A 17,909-nucleotide genomic window follows, 5' to 3' on the forward strand; every position below is an offset into this window, starting at 1 on the left:
AGGAGGAAAAACACCAAGTAAAGAATCTTCAAAGTTGATAAAATTGTTAAAGGCTTATGTACATAGCTGCAACTACCGTCAAATTAAAATTTGTCAACCTCAAAGGTAAATCTAAAATCAAAGATCCAAGCAAAGTGGAAGTTGATGATACTGCCTTCTCAGAGTAGCCTTCCTCTCATTATCCTGTCCTCTGAAGTTCATGGATATTTACTTACACAAATGAAGAAAGGGTTGCAAAGCACTGAATAAAAATCAAATAAATTTCTTACTGCCATATAGGAAAATAAAGCCAAAAACAGATTTAAAAACAAAAGAAAGATAAATAAAAATATTTTAAAAGGCTGGAGATAAAAGCAAAATCTATACCTTACTTTACAATGATGTTTTAAAAGATGTTTACAAATATAATTGGTGGAATAATTGTTATTGAAAATCTGATCTAATAAGCAAATCAAAGGAAAGTTAAATTTTGTTGAAAATAATAAAAATGGGTAGAATAGCAGATAAGACCAGTCTAATAGTCCAGCTTTATCTCTAACCACTCTCCTCCTAGGTATTAAACACCATCCTTGCTGGACTTCTTTTAGTTCTTCACATATACCCCATACTCTCTTGTCAAACATGCACTCATTTACTAATTCAACAAAAACTGCTCAGCACCTACCTCGTGCTAAGCATCATGCTAGGTGATTGGATGAATGGTAAACATACACCCCTTGCTCTCAAGAAGCTCATATTCTAGTAGAAGAGACAGACATGCAATAGATAGCCACAAAAGTATTTAATACAGTCATGATAAGGAAAAGTGCCAATAAGAGAAAGTGCAGGGTACATGGGAATATGTAGTAAAATGTATTCTGGAAGGTTGAGAAAGCCTTTTTCTACGGAAATGACATTTAAATTGAGACCTAAAGGATGTGCAGTAGCTCTCTGAAACAACATGGTGTACACCAGGATATGGTATTAATGAGGAATAAAAGAGGGTACATGAAGGTGATGAGGGATAGGATTAGGCTAACTCTCAGAAGATTGTAATTAACAACTGGGTAGATAGTGGAGCCATTTACTGAAACAGAGAACTCTAGTATATAAACAAGTCAATGGATAAGATCATGAATTTAATTGTGGACATCTGAGTTGAAGTAATCAAGGGGTGATGAGTAATAGGCAGCTAGACATATAGGTCTGGGGCTCAGAACGGAAACGTGGGCTGTGGATACATATTTTAGATTATCAGTGTATATAACTGAAGTCATGGGAAGAGATCAGATAAATCACTTAGGGATATTATAGTGCAGAAAAAAGATAAGTTCCAAGCATTTAGAGGACAGAAGGATAAAAAAACTAGACAGACTGAAACCAGCAAAGTATTGTAACAGAAGACAATGAAAAAGAGTATTCCAAGGAGAGAGCTGTGAAATGCTACTGAGAGGTCAAACGAGATAGAAATATTTACTCTGACTTAGAACACTTTCCTCTCTTGGGCTGGTTAAATTTACACTCATCCTTCAGGTTTCATCTGGTTATTTCTTCCAGCCAGCACTGCCAGAATTCCTAACTCTGGCTTACGTACCCATCTTATATGCCTTCTGTACATACTCCTATCATAGCATTTATCATTTTGTGTTGTAATTGTAATAGCCTATTTACTTGTCCATATCTCCACCATAATTCAAACTTGTCAAATGTATGGAAGAAGCAAGACTGTGGGCCTGGTTCAAAACTGTATCTCCCTCAAATGCAGTATTTTTCGTATTTGTCTCCCATAGCTACTAGCATAGCACCTGGCAACAAGACTGGTACTCTGTAAATAGTTGCTGACATATATTTATTTAGTACCTATTAATTGCCAATCTCTGAGCTGGACGTAATGGAGGAAATAAGGCATTACTGTCAGATAAGAATCCAACCTTCAAAGAGCTTCTTTTCTGATTATATGCAGCTATATAAATGAACAAATAATAATAGTGTATTTCTTACCATGTCAGTAGTCATCACTTTTGCTACGATATGTGTTATAGTCTTTCCAAAGTCTCTTTTTCCTTTCCTACGCCTCAGAATTCTTGGAAAGAAAGGCCCATGAACTCTGAAGTTGAAAACATTTATTTATGATTAAATTAACATGAAAAAGACAACATATACTTACTTAGAAAATTAAAACTTGGTACTAAGCATCTTTGAGAAATAGGTTTAACTAATTTTAAGCTTCTTGAGAGCAATGAGCAACTTGAGAGCAATGCAACAATTGAAATCTTTTAGGTAACTGTTTAAAGCTTTGAATTCTAAAATCTTTTCATTTTAATGAAAATCTGTGTGCAACCCACTACAATCATCTCAACTTTTCAATACAGTAGAAATTTTCTTGATTGTACTTTCATAATCCACTGAATTGTAGACACTTGAAGCAGCGATAGATTATGTCTCTGATACTTAGGTATAAGAATGTTTTGGGACATGCCTAATTTGAGATACTATGTTTATTTAACAGATTGTTTTTGTTTCAAAGGTTAAGTTCTCCATAGATATAGTTGGCTGCTGGCCTCCCAGCAGAACAATTATAGCTTCCCTCTTCATTGCTTCTTAACTGTTTGATGTTCAGTGCTCTTTCTCTTCTTTCTGCTTTTCTTTACAGTTCCTGTTTCCTATCAATCATTTAAATGTCATCAAAAGAAAGAAAGGAAAAAAAAAATTGAGTATAACTTTTACCGTTACTGTCAGCCAAAAGGGATACTCCTTTTCAACATATTTACCAGCAGTCTCCTTAGGTGTAATCTTTTGGGTTCTCTGCAGCACTTTGATTATTGCTTGATGCTAATGGGATGCAGCATTAATACCAATATTTTTCAGCTTATATTTCAATTGTTAATATTTTTGTAAAGCTTAAAATTTCAGAAAACTGTTTCTAAGAATTTATGACACCAATTATTAAATTTTGAATTTTAAGATACCAGCAATGTCCTCCAAAGCAAAAGTTTCATTCAACATTTCAAAATCAAACCCATTCAGCATTTTTATACCTATTTAAGCAATTGGTTTTGATTTTGAGAGAAATACTCATACATTTTTTTCACTGTATAGCTAATTACTAGTTGCTCAAAGAGTAAAGCATCTTACATGCAGGAAATAAGTAGTTTCTCATAGAATCCTAGTTTTGAAATTAAAGGTATATGTGATTTTTTAAATTATACCTTTATTAAGGTATAATTTACATCACAGACACTCATTTTAAATGAACCATTCTATGAGGTTTCACAAATGTAAACACCCATTTAACTCAATCATAATAATCAAGATATAGAACATTCCCATCATACTGATAAGTTCCTTCATGCATCTTTGCAGTCAATCCTCCACATCCACTCCCAGAAAACCACTGATCTGCTTTCTGTCATAGATTTCCCTTTCTTGGAAGTTTTTTTTTGTTTTTTTTTTTTTGAGGTACGGGGGCCTCTCACTGTTGTGGCCTCTCTCTTTGCGGAGCACAGGCTCTGGACGCACAGGCTCAGCGGCCATGGCTCACGGGCGCAGCCGCCCCGCGGCATGTGGGATCTTCCCGGACCGGGGCACGAACCCATGGCCCCTGCATCAGCAGGCGGACTCTCAGCCACTGTGCCACCAGGGAAGCCCCCTTTCTTGGAATTTTTAAATGGAATTTTAAAATGGAATATGCTATGTACTCTCTTGTGTCTGGCTTTTTTCAGTCAGACTATTTTGAGATCCATCATGTTATTTTGTGTATCAGCAATTTATTTCTTTATAGCGCAGAGCAGTATTTCATTATAGGATTTTCTATATACAAGCATGTCATCTGCGAGTACAGATAATTTTACTTTTCCCTTTCTGATCTGGATGACTTTTATTTCTTTTTCTTGCCTACTGCTCTGGCTAGAAACTCTAGTACAACTGAATACAAGAATGGACATACTTGTCTTGTTCCTGATCTTAGGCAGGGAAATATCCATTCTTTCATCAGTAAGTATGATGTTAATTATAGGTTTTTCATAGATGGTCTCAAACAGGTTGGGAAAGATCCATGCTATTCCAAGCTTCTTGAGAATTTTTGTTGTGAAAGAGTGTTGAATTTTGTCAAATGATTTTTCTATAACAATTGAGATGATAATATGGCTGTATTGTGTATTACATTGATTTATTTTCATATTTTAAACCAACCTTGCATTCCTGGGATAAACTCCACTTGTCATAATGTATGATCCTTTTTATATGTTGCTAGACGCAGTTTGTTAAAGTATTACTGAGGATTTTGCATCTATATTTATAAGGTATAGTTTATGTAGTTTTCTTGTTATGTCTTTCTATAGTTTTAGTATCAGGGTGGTTGATAGTGGCCTCATAGAATGAGTTGGGGAGGTGTTCCCTTCTCTTTTTATTTTCTGGAAGAGTTTGTAAAAAAAAAAAATTGGTGTTAATTCTTTAAATGTTTGGTAGAATTCACCAGTGAAGATATCTGGTCCTTGGCTTTTCTTTGTGGATAGTTTTTAAATTTGCTAATTCAATCTCCCTACTAGCTATAGGTCCATTCAAATTTTCTGTTTCTGTTTGAGTCAGTTTTGGTAGATTGTGTCCATTTGATCTAGGTTATCTAATTTGTTGGCATATAATTGCTCATACTATTCCTTAATAATCCTTTTTATTTCTGTTCATATTTTCAACTTATTTGGGTAAATACCAACGGTTTGAATAAGTTTAGCTTTTAAGAAACTATCAAACCGTCTTCAAAAGAGGCTGTACTACTCTGTATTCCCATAAATAATGAGAGTTCCTATTGCTCCACATCCTTGTCAGCAATTGGTATTGTCAGGTTTTTGCTTTGTTTTGTTTGTTTAGCCATTCTAATAGGTTATAATGAGATCTCATTTTAATTTGTAATTCCCTAATGACAAATGATGTTGAGCATCTTTTTTTAAATTTATTGATTTATTTATTTTTGGCTGTGTTGGGTCTTCATTGCTGCTTGTGGGCTTTCTCTAGTTGAAGCGAGCGGAGTCTACTCTTTGCTGCGGTGCGCGGGCTTCTCATGGTGGCTTCTCTTGTTGTGGAGCATGGGCTCTGGGCATGCAAGCTTCAGTAGTTGTGGCACGCGGGCTCAGTATTTGTGGCTCACAGGCTCTAGAGCGCAGGACCAGTAGTTGTGGCACACGGGCTTAGTTGCTCCATGGCATGTGGGATCTTCCCGGACCAGGGACTGAACCTGTGTCCCCTGCATTTGCAGGCATATTCTTAACCACTGCGCCACCAGGGAAGTCCCTCGAGCATCTTTTTATATATTTACCATCTATATATTTTCTTTGGTAAGGTGTCTGTTTAAGTCCTTTTCCCATTTTTAATTGGGTTATTTGCTACTTATGAATGAATTTTAAGAGATCTATCTATATCTATCTATCTATATATTAGATATGTCTCTTTTTTTTTGGCCACACCACATGCCATGCAGGATCTTAGTTCCTGACCAGGTATTAAACTCGTGCCCACTGCAGCGGAAGCGCAGAGTCCTAACCACTGGACTGCCAGGGAATTCCCCTAGATACAAATCCTTTATAAGATATGTGTTTTGCAAATATTTTCTCCAAATCTATGGCTAATCTTCTCATTCCCTTAACAGTGTCTTTCACAGAGCAGAAGTTTTTCATTTTAATGAAGTCTAATTCATCATCTTTTTCTCTCATGGATCATACTTTTGGTGTTGTATATAAAAACTCATTGCCAAACCCAAAGTCACATAGATTTTCTTCTGTTTTATTCTAGAAGTCTTAGTTTGTTTACATTTAGGTCTACGGATCACTGTGAGTTAATTTTTTGTGAAAGGTGTAAGGTCTGTGTCTAAGTTCATGTTTTTACACAAGGACATTCAATTATTCTAACTCCATTTGTTGAAAAGAATATCCTTTCTCTAATTTAATTTTCTTTGCCAAAAATCAGTCAACTATATTTGTGTAGATCCATTTATGGACTCTCTATTCTGTTCCATTGATCTATATGTCTATTCCTTCACCAATACCATTATTCTTTTTTGGTACTGTGTTGGCTATCTTAGGCTATTGCCTTTCCATACAAATTTTAGAAGTAGGTGGTATCTACAAAATAGCTTTCTGAGATTTTCATTAGGATTGCATTGAATCTATAGATCAAGTTGGAAAGAACTGACATCTTAACAACATTGAGTCTTCCAATCCGTGAACATGGACTATCTCTTCATTTATTTACATTCCCTTTTCTTTTCTGTCATCATAGTTTTATAATTTTTCACATATAGATCCTATACATATTTTGTTAGATTTATACCTAAGTATTTCATTTTTTTGGCTCTACTGTAAGTGGTATTTTTTAGAATTCTAAATTGTTCCTGGTTTATAAGGAAGCAATTGACTTTTTAACTGAGGTTTACTGATTTACAATATTATATTAGTTTCAGGTGTACAAAATGATTCAAAATTTTTATAGATTATACTTCACTTATAGTTATTATAAGATATTGGCTATATTCCCTGTGCTGTACAATATATCCTTGTAGCTTATTTATTTTATACATAGTAGTGTGTACTTCTTAATCCCCTACTCCTATCTTGTGTCTCCCCCTTTTCCTCTCCCCACTGGTAACCACTAGTTTGTTCTCTATATCTGTAGGTCTGTTTCTTTTTTGTTATAGTCACCAGTTTGTTTTATTTTTTATATTCCACACACAAGTGAATACAGACAGTATTTATTTTTCTCTGTCTGACTTATTTCACTAAGCATAATACCTCCAGGTCCATCCATATTGTTGCAAATTGCAAAATTTCATTCTTTATATGGCTGAGTACTATTCCATTGAATCTATATGGACTTAGGTTGCCTACATATCTTGGCTATTATAAATAATGTTGCTATGAACATTGGGGTGGAAGAAATTGACTTTTGAATATTAACCTTGCATCCTGTGAACTGGCTATACTCATTTTTTGTTCCAGGCTTTTTTGTTATTGTGGTGGTTATTTAGGATTCTCTATGTAGACAGTCATGTCATCTGTAAAGAGTTTTATTTATTCCTTCCCAGCCTGTATACCTTTCATTTCTATTTCTTGTCCTATTGCGCTATCTAAGACTTCTAGTATGATGGTGAATAGAAGTGATTAGAGAAAATATTCTTGCCTTATTCCTAGAGGGAAAGCATATAGTTTCTCACCAGTGAGTATGATGTTAGCTGTAGAGTTTTTGTAATGTTCTTTTTCAAGAAGAGGAATTCTCCTCTAGATCTATTATTATTATTGATTGATCTATCAACTATTGAAAAAGGGATGCTGAAGTCTCCAACTATAATAGTGTATTTGTCTATTTGTCCTTGCATTTCTATCAGTTTTTGCCTCACATACTTTGATTCTCTGTTGTTGGGTGCATACACACATTAAGGATTGTCATGTCTTCTTGGAAAATCAAACCATTTATCATTATGCAATTCCTGATAATTTTACTGATTCTGAAAGCCTACTTTGTCTGAAATTAATATAGCTACTCCAGCTTTTTAATGGTTGTGTTAGCATGAAGTATCTTTCTCTAACCTTTTCCTTTGAACATTTCTAAGCCTTTATGTTTAAAGTGGGTTTCTTGTAGATGACATATGGTTGAATCTTGTCTTTTTATCCACTTTGACAATCTCTTATCTTTTGATTTATGTATTTAGATCATTCACATTTAAAGTAATTATTGAGGAACTTCCCTGGTGATCCAGTGGCTAAGACTCTGTGCTCCCAATGCCAGGGGCCTGGGTTCAATGCCAGGTCGGGGAACTAGATCCCACACGCCGCAACTAAGAGGTCGCATGCCGCAACTAAAGACCCCACGTGCCACAACTAAAAAGATCCCACGTGCCACAACTAGGACGCAGCACAGCCAAATAAATAAAAATTTTAAAAAATAAATTATTGATATCGTTAAATTAATATCTACTACACTTGCAACAGTTTTCTATTTGTTGTACCTCCTTTTTGTCTCCTCTAGTTTTAGCTGAGCATTTAGTAATTCCATTTTATCTTCCCTCTTAACATATCAATTATTTTAAAAAGTTTTTTTAGTGTTTGCCCTATAGATGGCAATATACATTTTAAACTAAGTCCACCATCAAATAACACTATACTACTTCATGTACAGTACAGGTACCTTTTAACAGAGTTTTCCCATTTCTCCCCTCCTATCCCTATGATATTACTGTCACTTATTTAACCAATCCATAAACAATTACCACCCAATACCATCATAACTACTATTACTTTAAATAGTTATCTTTTAGATTGATAGAGATCTATTAAGAATAAGAAAAAGAAAAGATTTTATCTTCATTTATTCCTCCTCCAAAGCTCTTCTTTTGTATAAGTAGATCTGAGTTTCTGACCTGTAATAATTTTTCTTCTCCCTGAAGAACTTCCGTTAGCCTTTCTTGCAAGGCCAATCTACTGGTGACAAATTCCTTTGGTTTTTGTTAGTTTGCTCTTCTTTTTTTTTTTTTTTTTTGGTCTAAGGAAGCTATTCCCCTTCACTTTTGAAGGATAATTTCACTAGACATAGAATTCTAGGATGGTGGTTTTCTTTCAACACTGAATATTTCACTCCACTATCATCTTGTTTACATGATTTCTTATAAGGAGCCCACTGAATTTCTCATTCTTGTTCACCTATAGGTAGGGTTTCCTTACCCCCCTAGGCTTCTTTCAAGATTTTTTCTTTATCTTTGGTTTTCTTCAGTTTAAATATAATATGCCTATTTATACAATTTTGGGGTATTTATCCTGCTTGGAGTTCTCTAAGCTTCCTGAATCTGTGGTTTGGTGTCTGCATTTAATTTGGAAAATCTTCACCATTATTATTATTATTTTTTTTCCTGCGGTACGCGGGCCTCTCACTGTTGTGGCCTCTCCCGTTGTGGAGCACAGGCTCCGGACGCACAGGCTCAGCAGCCATGGCTCACAGGCCTAGCCGCTCCGTGGCATGTGGGATCTTCCCGGACCGCGGCACGAACCCGTGTCCCCTGCATCAGCAGGCGGACTCTCAACCACTGCACCAACAGGGAAGCCCTTTCACCATTATTAATTTAAATTTTTTTTCTGCTGCATTTCCTTTTTCTCTTCTGGTATTCCAATTACACATATGCTACATTCTTTGAAACTGTTCCACAGTTTTTGTATGTTTTGTTGTTTTTTCATTATTTTTTCTCTTTGCATTTCAGTTTGAGACAATGCAATTGACATATCTTCAAGCTTTCTGATTCTTTCCTCAGTTGTGTCCCATCTACTGGTGAGCCCTTCAAAGGTATTCTTCATTTCTATTTACAGTGTCTTTGATTTCTAGCATGACTTTTTAATTTGTTCTTACAGATTCCATCTTCTGCTTACATTAGCCATCTGTTCTTGCAGGTTGTGTACTTTTTCCCATTAAAGTCCTTAACGTATTAATCATAGCTTTTTTTTTTTTTTCTTTTTGGCTGTACTGCACGGCATGCAGGATCTTAGTTCCCTGACCAGGGATTGAACCTGTGCCCCCTGCAGTGGAAGCACGCAGTCCTAACCACTGGACTGCCACGGAAGTCCCAATCACAGCTATTTTAAATTTCCTGTTTGGTTAATTCCAAAATCATACTTGAGTCTGGTTCTGATGCTTGCTTTCCCTCTTCAGACTTAGTTTTTTCTTGCCTTTTAGCATATCTTATAATTTTTTGTTGAAACCCACGCATGATGTATTGGCTAATAGGAAGTGAGGGAGATAGGCTTTTAGTGTGAGGTTTTATATTAATCCAACCAGGAGGTAGCCTGTGTTTGTTTGTTGTAGCTTTAGGTGTCAGAGGCTTCAAATTGCTGTAGTTTCCATATTTCTGTCTCCTCTCCTTTCCATATTTCTGTCTCCTCTCCTTTCCATATTTCTGTCTCCTCCTCTTCCTTTAAAACTACTCTTGGAAGAGTCTGCGTCTTACAGGTCTTTTAACTATAATCCAGTTATTATACTGGAATCCTGTTGGTGTGGTTTTAAGTTTCGGCAGAGAGGAAATGTTCTATATTCTTATGATTGATTTTCAGAATTTTACTGAGTCTGTATCACCAAACTGTGACCTTCACAAGTGTTTCTTAGTCTGCTCTTTACCCAGACAAGAAGGCTAGATGGGGCTAGAGTCAGGGAAATGCTCTTCCTCTAGGTGGGAAAAAGCTCTGGTAAAGTCTTTTCCCCTGGAGAATAGATCTTTGTTATGGAAAATGCTCGGGGTATATTTCACAGTGGTTACTTTTCCCTTCACCCTGCCACAGTCATAATGGGATCTTTCTTGGCTCTTCACCTGAGAACCTAGTGAGACTCCTGGAGGTTAAACCCCACAAAGGTATGAGGTCTCCCTAAGAACTGCAGTTCCCCAGGAGTTTCTCTCATACTCGTTAACATTCAGCCTCCAGCAATCTATCAAAATTACCATTTAAGTCTTACAATTTATGGCTCTAGTGGATTCTGTTTGAGGTAAGCAGATCTTAGCTGTGACTCTTACCTTTCTCCAGATTTCAGGGTGGCAGTTTGTCCTGTGACCTCAGTTCTCTGATAGTTCCAAGAAAGTAATTTTCAAGTTTGTTCAGCTTTTTTCTTGTTGTAAGGATAGGACTGATAACTCACAAGCTCTTTGCATGTCAGAGCTGAATCTGGAAATCCTTGGTTCTATTTTATAGTTTTCATTTCTCTGTTGAGATTCTCTGTATACTTATGCTTTCCTTTAGTTCTCTGATATAGTTATAACAGCTGCTTTGAAGTCTTTGTCTGACAAATCTAACATCTGGGCCCACCCAAAATCAGATTCTATTAACTTCTTTTTTTCCTGAGGATAGATCTAAATTTCTGGTTTCTTTGCATACCTATTAATTTTGGGTTGAACACTGGAGATTTTGGATAATATACTCTGGTAACTCTGTGTTATGTTCTTCTGAGGATTGTTAGTCCTGTATTTTAGCAGGCAGTTAACTTGCCTGGCCTCAAAATGCAAAATGTTTTCCTTGAGGTATGTAGCAGCTGACATCTCTGCTCAGTTCTCTCACCTTCCATGTTTCGCTCTTATACTTCCTTATTTAGCAGAGTTCCCAGATTTCTCTCCCCTGCCATTGCTAGCAAAGTTTAGTGGACAGCCAAGGATCTGAGCAGAGTTTATGCTCAAATTTTGGGTCTCACTCCTTTTGCAGCTCTCTCACTTTCAGACTATCCCAACTAAATTTCCAGCTGCTCTGCCAGCACTGTCCTTTGTCACCTTGAAACAGTAAGATGCCATTTTTTTTGTTGCCTGGGCTATGAGAACTGGTGATGACCCTCAGAACAGAATGCCACAAGTTCCCATTTCTTACCCATTCCAAAGATAAGCTTTTCTTGTTCCTGATGCTTTTGGTCATTTCATAGTGCCTTAAAATATTTGAAGACTTTTAATATATTTTGCCAGATATTATAATTGTTACCTATGGAAAGGTTTGACCAATTAACTCACTCCACCACCCCTGGAATAAGATTCTCTGTGATTATAACTTTTAAGATGAGAGGACTCTGTGTTGCCCTATACCATTAGAATATAAAGTCTAGTAACGATAACTTGTATTAAAATTCAACTTTCACTGAATCTGGATTTCTAGATAAGTGGATTTCAAAAATCTTATCTATACTGATTCCCCAAAGTAATCCTAAGATTTTGTTACACAGGAATCCCACTAACAATGAAACATCAAAAATGGGCACTAGAATGAGATTATTAGTGATTTTTAAAAAGGGCAAACTTGGGGACTTCCCTGGTGGTGCAGTGGTTAAGACTCCACACTCCCAATGCAGGGGCCTGGGTTCAATCCCTGGTCAGGGAACTAGATCCCACATGCGCACCACAACTAAGAGTTCGCATGCCGCAACTAAGACCCGGCACAACCAAATAAATAAACAAATAAGTAATTTTTTTTTTTTAAAGGTCAAACTTGAGGGCTTCCCTGGTGGCACAGTGGTTGAGAGTCTGCCTGCCGATGCAGGGGACACGGGTTCGTGCCCCGGTCCGGGAAGATCCCACATGCCGCGGAGCGGCTGGGCCCGTGAGCCATGGCTACTGAGCCTGTGCATCCAGAGCCTGTCCTGTGCTCTGCAACGGGAGAGGCCACAACAGTGAGAGGCCCGCATACCGCAAAAAATAAATAAATAAATAAAAATTTAAAAAGGTCAAACTTGAAAGAAAATAGAATAAGAAAATATTTAGGCTAATAATTAATTGTTAGACAAGTAAAATATGGCTTAGAATTCCTAAGGCAAAGAATGAGTAATGGTGGAACACAAAGGAAGGAGCTTGACAACTTAGTATGAAATAGCCAAAAGTTCTTTGGCTCCAGTCAAGATTTTCCATTAATTTTGGGGTCATGAGCAAGAATTCCTCTTTCCCCTCTATTTCAAACAAAGACAGAAATATATACTTTACTGCACAGTAATGTAAAAATATTTTAATACATTTTGAAGTATTCTGGAGAATGATGCCAGTTAAATCTGCATTATTTTATTTAACATCAAAAAAACAACTTATTTTGGTTAGAAAAGAAATTAGGCAGCCAAATTAGTCAACTCTCTCTCTACTTTTCATTTTATATGTGGATGACGTCTACTTACTCTTTTCTTATGCTTTGGCCAAAATTAAGAAGGTAAAGGAGAAAGGTAAGGAAAGGACTAGATTTATGCGATTTTTTTCATCAAAAAAACCCCAAACAATGATTTCAGTTAATTCAGCTAATATAAAAATAATTTTCCAATATTGGTAGTTGCACCTGTGCTTATAAATTGGACATCTACTTTTATAATCTATTTCAATTAGGGTAACATATATGACAAGTGATATGATAAAAGAATGACCATGCAATCTTTTTGTTTCCATTTAAAATAGAACAAATTATTACCTGAGGCGTAAATCTTCCCACATTTTCAATAATCCACAGAGCATTACTATCTCATAGTACTTTTTCCAGCATTCAACAGCCTCTGCTGCAGATGGATCTTCTTTAATATTGCTCTGATACTCAATGAGCTCGATTCGCTTGTTTTTATACTTCTCCAAAGTTTTTTTGAAACGTTGTGCAATAGGACCAGGTATTGTTCCATCTTGTATATCACACCACCTGAAAAGTATGAGTATAGTTACAATGTTTATCTTACATACTGTGATGAATGATTTTAACTATACTTACAAATTAATTCTTTCTTCAATCAAAGCAGTATAATTCTCACAACTTTCTTCATCATCCCAGTCCCTCCAAAGAAAGTCATAAAAAAACCTATGGTAAATCAAATTGAGATGACAGTGATCAAAATCAGCCAGTACATGTTTAGAATTAAAAAGACATTCTGATGTCAGAAATCTTTATATGAAGCTTAATTGTTAAGAAAAATATTTCAAAATGATCTTTCAGTGAACTAATATTAAAAGTAAAACTTTATACATTAGATGATCTGCATTCTATTTCAAGTTACTACAGATAAGATAATGTTTCTTGAAGTGGGATTGTAAAATTCATGTTCCACATTTCATAGATTGTGGCTATGGCTTTGTTTACCAAAGAAATAATACTTGAGATATCATCATATTTTTATATTGGGGGAGTATTAGGAAAACAAAAACATGCCCCCAGTATTCTGTATTATGCTTACGTATAGCTTCTCTCAAATGATATCAACTTGTAAGAAGCAATCACAATGGGGATGAAGACATCAGGTATTTGTAATACCTTTAAATGTGAAAAATGAAATCTAATATATTTAAGATGCTTAAATATGAACAGAATTTAGTGGTTTTGTTTTTTGGATTTTGGGTATTTTTGGCTGTGCCGTGCAGCTTCCCAGAACTTAGTTCCCCGACCAGGGATTGAACCTGGGCCCCAGCAATGAAAGTGCTGAGTCCTAACCACTGAACTGCCAGGGAATTCCCTAGAATTTAGCATTACTTATCTCTAGAACTGTTCAAAATTCAATTTTTGTAAAATGCAAGATCAAAAAACAGCAAACTTCCACAAGAGAGAATGTTTTAAGTAAAAGTTACAAGTATGTTCATTAAAAATAGAAAAATTGAATTCAGCAGTGAGTAAAAGTTAAATAAAGTGCCTATATGAACAAAACTTACATATTAAATTAACTTTTTGAATATGAGAATTGAACTTTCAGAAGAAATAACCTCTAATACCTTACAACTTCCAAGGCCAAAGCAATATCATGTGAATCAGAATCTTGTCCTTCAACAGGGTACACTTCCAAGAGAGGCACACTATGCTCTAGTTCTTCCAAAATCTCATCGACCAAATCCCTTGGAATATTTGCGATGTTAGAAGAAAAGGGCTCAGCAACAGAAACAGTAACTTTGAAACAAGATGATGAGCTTTGGCGTAGTTTACAAGTTACCTAAGATAAATATTATAAAATTTGTAATTATAAATGAAAGTAAACCACAAGAATTCTTTCTCAAATATGACCTACTTATAAAATTTCTTCTTTTAAATTTTTATGACTTCTCTAACAATCAACATACATAATAATAATAGATCAATATTGAATAAAATATAAACACAGTTTTTCAAACTAATTCTTAAACAACATTAATTTTAAGGTTCATGAGAGGAATTGCCTATCTCCCACATTATTCTAAGTTTGAGTTGCCAGACTTTGGGATTTTATAAAATAGTAGTATTAAAAAAAGTTTTTGGACTAATTTTGCCATAAAAGTATGTTTTTAAAAATCCTACTATCTATATTACATTATTTTTAAAAGAAAGGCTAATAAAGTACCAAAAAAAAGTAGAATGGACATAATCAAAAAATGAAATCCTAAAAAAAGGTAAAGTCCTTAGGTTGAATAAATTTAGCTTCATAAACTGCACACTATATTGTGCTTACTTGTCTCATTTCACCACAATAGAGTGATAACCTCCAGCACGTCTGAAAATCAGTGCTTGAGAACCACTGAGTTGACAGTAGCTTTAAAAATTAATAAATTATGCTAAGTATTAACACAAAATTTAAAATTACAGAAGTTGGTAAAAGGGTACAAACTTTCAGCTATAAGGTGAATAAGGTCTGAGGATCTAATGTATAGCATAGTGACTATAGTTGATAACACTGTAGTATATATTTGAAATTTCCTAAGATAGAACTTAAATCTTTTCACCAAATAAGGGGGGGGTAAATACGTGAGGTGATGGACATGTTAATTAACTTAATGAAGGGAATCCTTTCACAATGTATATGGATATACATATATATATATATATATATATATATATATATATATATATATATAAAATCATCATGTTATACACCCTATCCTACAATTTTGTTAGTTAAACCTCAATAAAGCTGAAAAAAATACACTTCCAATAATGAATTTTAAACATTTTCAAGTACATCTCCAATAAAATTGTTTATTTTTAAGTAGATTTTATTTACCTAATGCTACTTATAGCAGCTTTATTCATAACTGCCAAAACTTGGAAACAACCAAGATGCCCTTCAGTAGATGAATGGATAAATAAACTGTGGTACATCCAGGCAATGGAATATTATTCAGTGGTAAAAAGGAATGAGCCATCAAGCCATGAAAGGACATGGAGGAACCTTAAATGCATATTACTAAGTGAAAGAAACCAACCTGAAAAGGCTATATACTATATGATATCCTTGAAAAGAGAAAATTTTTTCTACTCTTTTACTTAACTGATAGTGTGACTGGGTATAGAATTCTAGGTTAGGATATCACTTTTGTTGACAATATACTTACATAGCTTTTTAAAGTTAAGAACTTACTTTTGAGAAGTCCAATGCTATTCTGCCTCTTGATCATTTATATGAACTTATTGTTTTTCTCTCTGTAATCCTGCTCAACCTTCTCTTTGGCCCTCGTGTTCTCAAATTTCACTATGTGCTAGACAATCAGTGGGCCTTTTCAATTTAGAAATTCATGTCCTTTTGTTCTAGGAAACTTTCACAACTTGACAATTTTCTTTCCTCTGTATGTTGTTCTTGTTTTCTCCTCTTCCTATTTCTCTCTCTCTCTCCTTCTCCTCTTCTTTTCTTCCCTCCCTCCCTCCTTCCTTTTCTCTCTCTAGAACATTTAATTGGATGTTGGACCCAATCCCCTAACTACTCTCCTCTCTTTCCTTTCCATTTCTTAGTCCTTCAGCTCTACTTTATGGGAGATTTTACTCCACTTTATCTTCTAATGCTTCTAATCCTTCTATTCAGTTTTTCACTTGCTGTTGTATTTTTATTTTCCAAAAGCTCTCTTTCTTTCTTGGAATTTTCCCATCATACAGGATCCAGTTCTTGTTTCATGAATGCTTTAGCTTGTCTCTTCTTTCTGAGAATATTAATAGTTTTATATATGTGTGTGTGTGTTTCTTCTCCCTGTCATCTGTTTCTTCCAAATGTCTTCTTTTCTGCTGTTTTAACCACTGTTTTGATATTTAAGTTTCCTCAAATGTCTGGTGACCCTTGGCTGTCTGCTCATATTTAAGAGTTGAGTACTATAAAAGTAATTGGAAGGTCTGTGTGGAACAAGTCTACTATGGATCCACTGTAAGATGTTCTGCCCAGGCTCTTTCCATGGGAACTTCATGTATCAGTATCTTTAGATCTTTTCTTTTGAACTGATCATAGAAGAATCTTTCAATTTTAATGCCTAGAGAGATATGCCTTAGCTGCCTGTGTTCTAGAAGGAGAATCAGGGTAGAAGACAGAGGATCCTAACATTCAGTACCAATGAAGTATCACAATCTTTTTTTCAGTGGGATACTCCCATCTTTAACCATGCTTCTCAAGCCAGCTTCTTAAATCTGTAGGTTTATGTCTTTTGCCAAATTTGGGGAATTTCAGCCATTATTTCTTTGAATATTTTTTTCAGCCCAATCTTTTCTTCTAGGACTCTGAAAACATGAATTGTTACAGTCTAACATGGCCCTGAGGCTCCGTTTTTTATTTGTTTGCTTATTTTTTGGTTTGGGGGTTTTTTTTAATCTATTTTCTCTCAGATGTTCAGTTAGGTCATTTCTATTGTTCTACCTTCAAGTTTACTGATTGTTTCCTCTGTCTTCATTCTGTTGTTGAGCACATCCACTGAGTTTTTAATTGCAGTTACTATATATTTTTTAGTTTTAGTTCTAAAACTTTGTTTCGGTTTTTCTTTACATCATTTCATTTTCTTTATATCTTTCATTTACTTACTTTCTATTTCTTTGCTGAGACCTATTTTTTCATTTTGCATGTGTTCATAATTGCTCACTGATGCATTTTTATGATGGCTGCTTTAAAATCCTTATCAGATAATTCTAACATTTGTGTCATCTCAGTGTTGATGTCTATTGGTTTATCTCATTCAAGTTGAGATCTTCCTGGGTCTTAGAAGTAATTGAGAGTGATGACAAGTAATTTTCTATTGAAAACTGGACATTTTGTGTATTACATTGTGAGAGTATTGATTTTATTTAAATCTTTTATTTTATCAGTCCTCTTCTGACACCAATCCGGCATGGAAAAGGGGCTTTGTTACTGCCAGATGGGGATGGAAGTTCAGATTCTCTGCTCAGCCTCTGTTGATCCTGGAGGATGAGGGGGTTGTTCATTACTGCTATTCAGGGGTGGGAGTTCAGGTTCTCTATTAGGCCTCCACTGATACCACCCTGGCTCAGAGAGAGGAGAGCACCTCATTACTGCTCCCTACGTTGTCTCCACTAACATCATGGGGGTGGTAGTGAAAGTTCTGATTCTCCACTAGACCTTTTCTGACACCATCCTTGCAGGGAGTGGAAGGAGTCCCTTTACCAGTGGGGGTGGTAGTCCGGGCTTCCCATGTAGTCTACACTGACATCATGGAAGGCAGGGAAAGTTCCTTATCACCCAGCTCCCCATTT

The 17,909-nt window shown here is 35.5% G+C and overlaps 1 protein-coding gene across 1 annotated transcript in view; it reads right to left on the reverse strand.

The window, feature by feature from the left end:
* Positions 1-17,909, reverse strand: part of SHCBP1L (SHC binding and spindle associated 1 like) — a 45,711-nt gene that overhangs the window by 20,955 nt on the left and 6,847 nt on the right. Inside the window, exons 3-6 of the mRNA XM_060009805.1 lie at positions 14,195-14,409; positions 13,206-13,292; positions 12,918-13,136; positions 1,981-2,086 (exon numbers count right to left, since the gene is read on the reverse strand). Coding sequence (XP_059865788.1) covers positions 1,981-2,086; positions 12,918-13,136; positions 13,206-13,292; positions 14,195-14,409 — 627 coding nt within the window. The remainder of the gene's footprint in view (positions 1-1,980; positions 2,087-12,917; positions 13,137-13,205; positions 13,293-14,194; positions 14,410-17,909) is intronic.

The sequence above is a fragment of the Delphinus delphis genome, chromosome 1 (assembly GCF_949987515.2).
Source record: "Delphinus delphis chromosome 1, mDelDel1.2, whole genome shotgun sequence".
Lineage (NCBI taxonomy): Eukaryota > Metazoa > Chordata > Mammalia > Artiodactyla > Delphinidae > Delphinus > Delphinus delphis.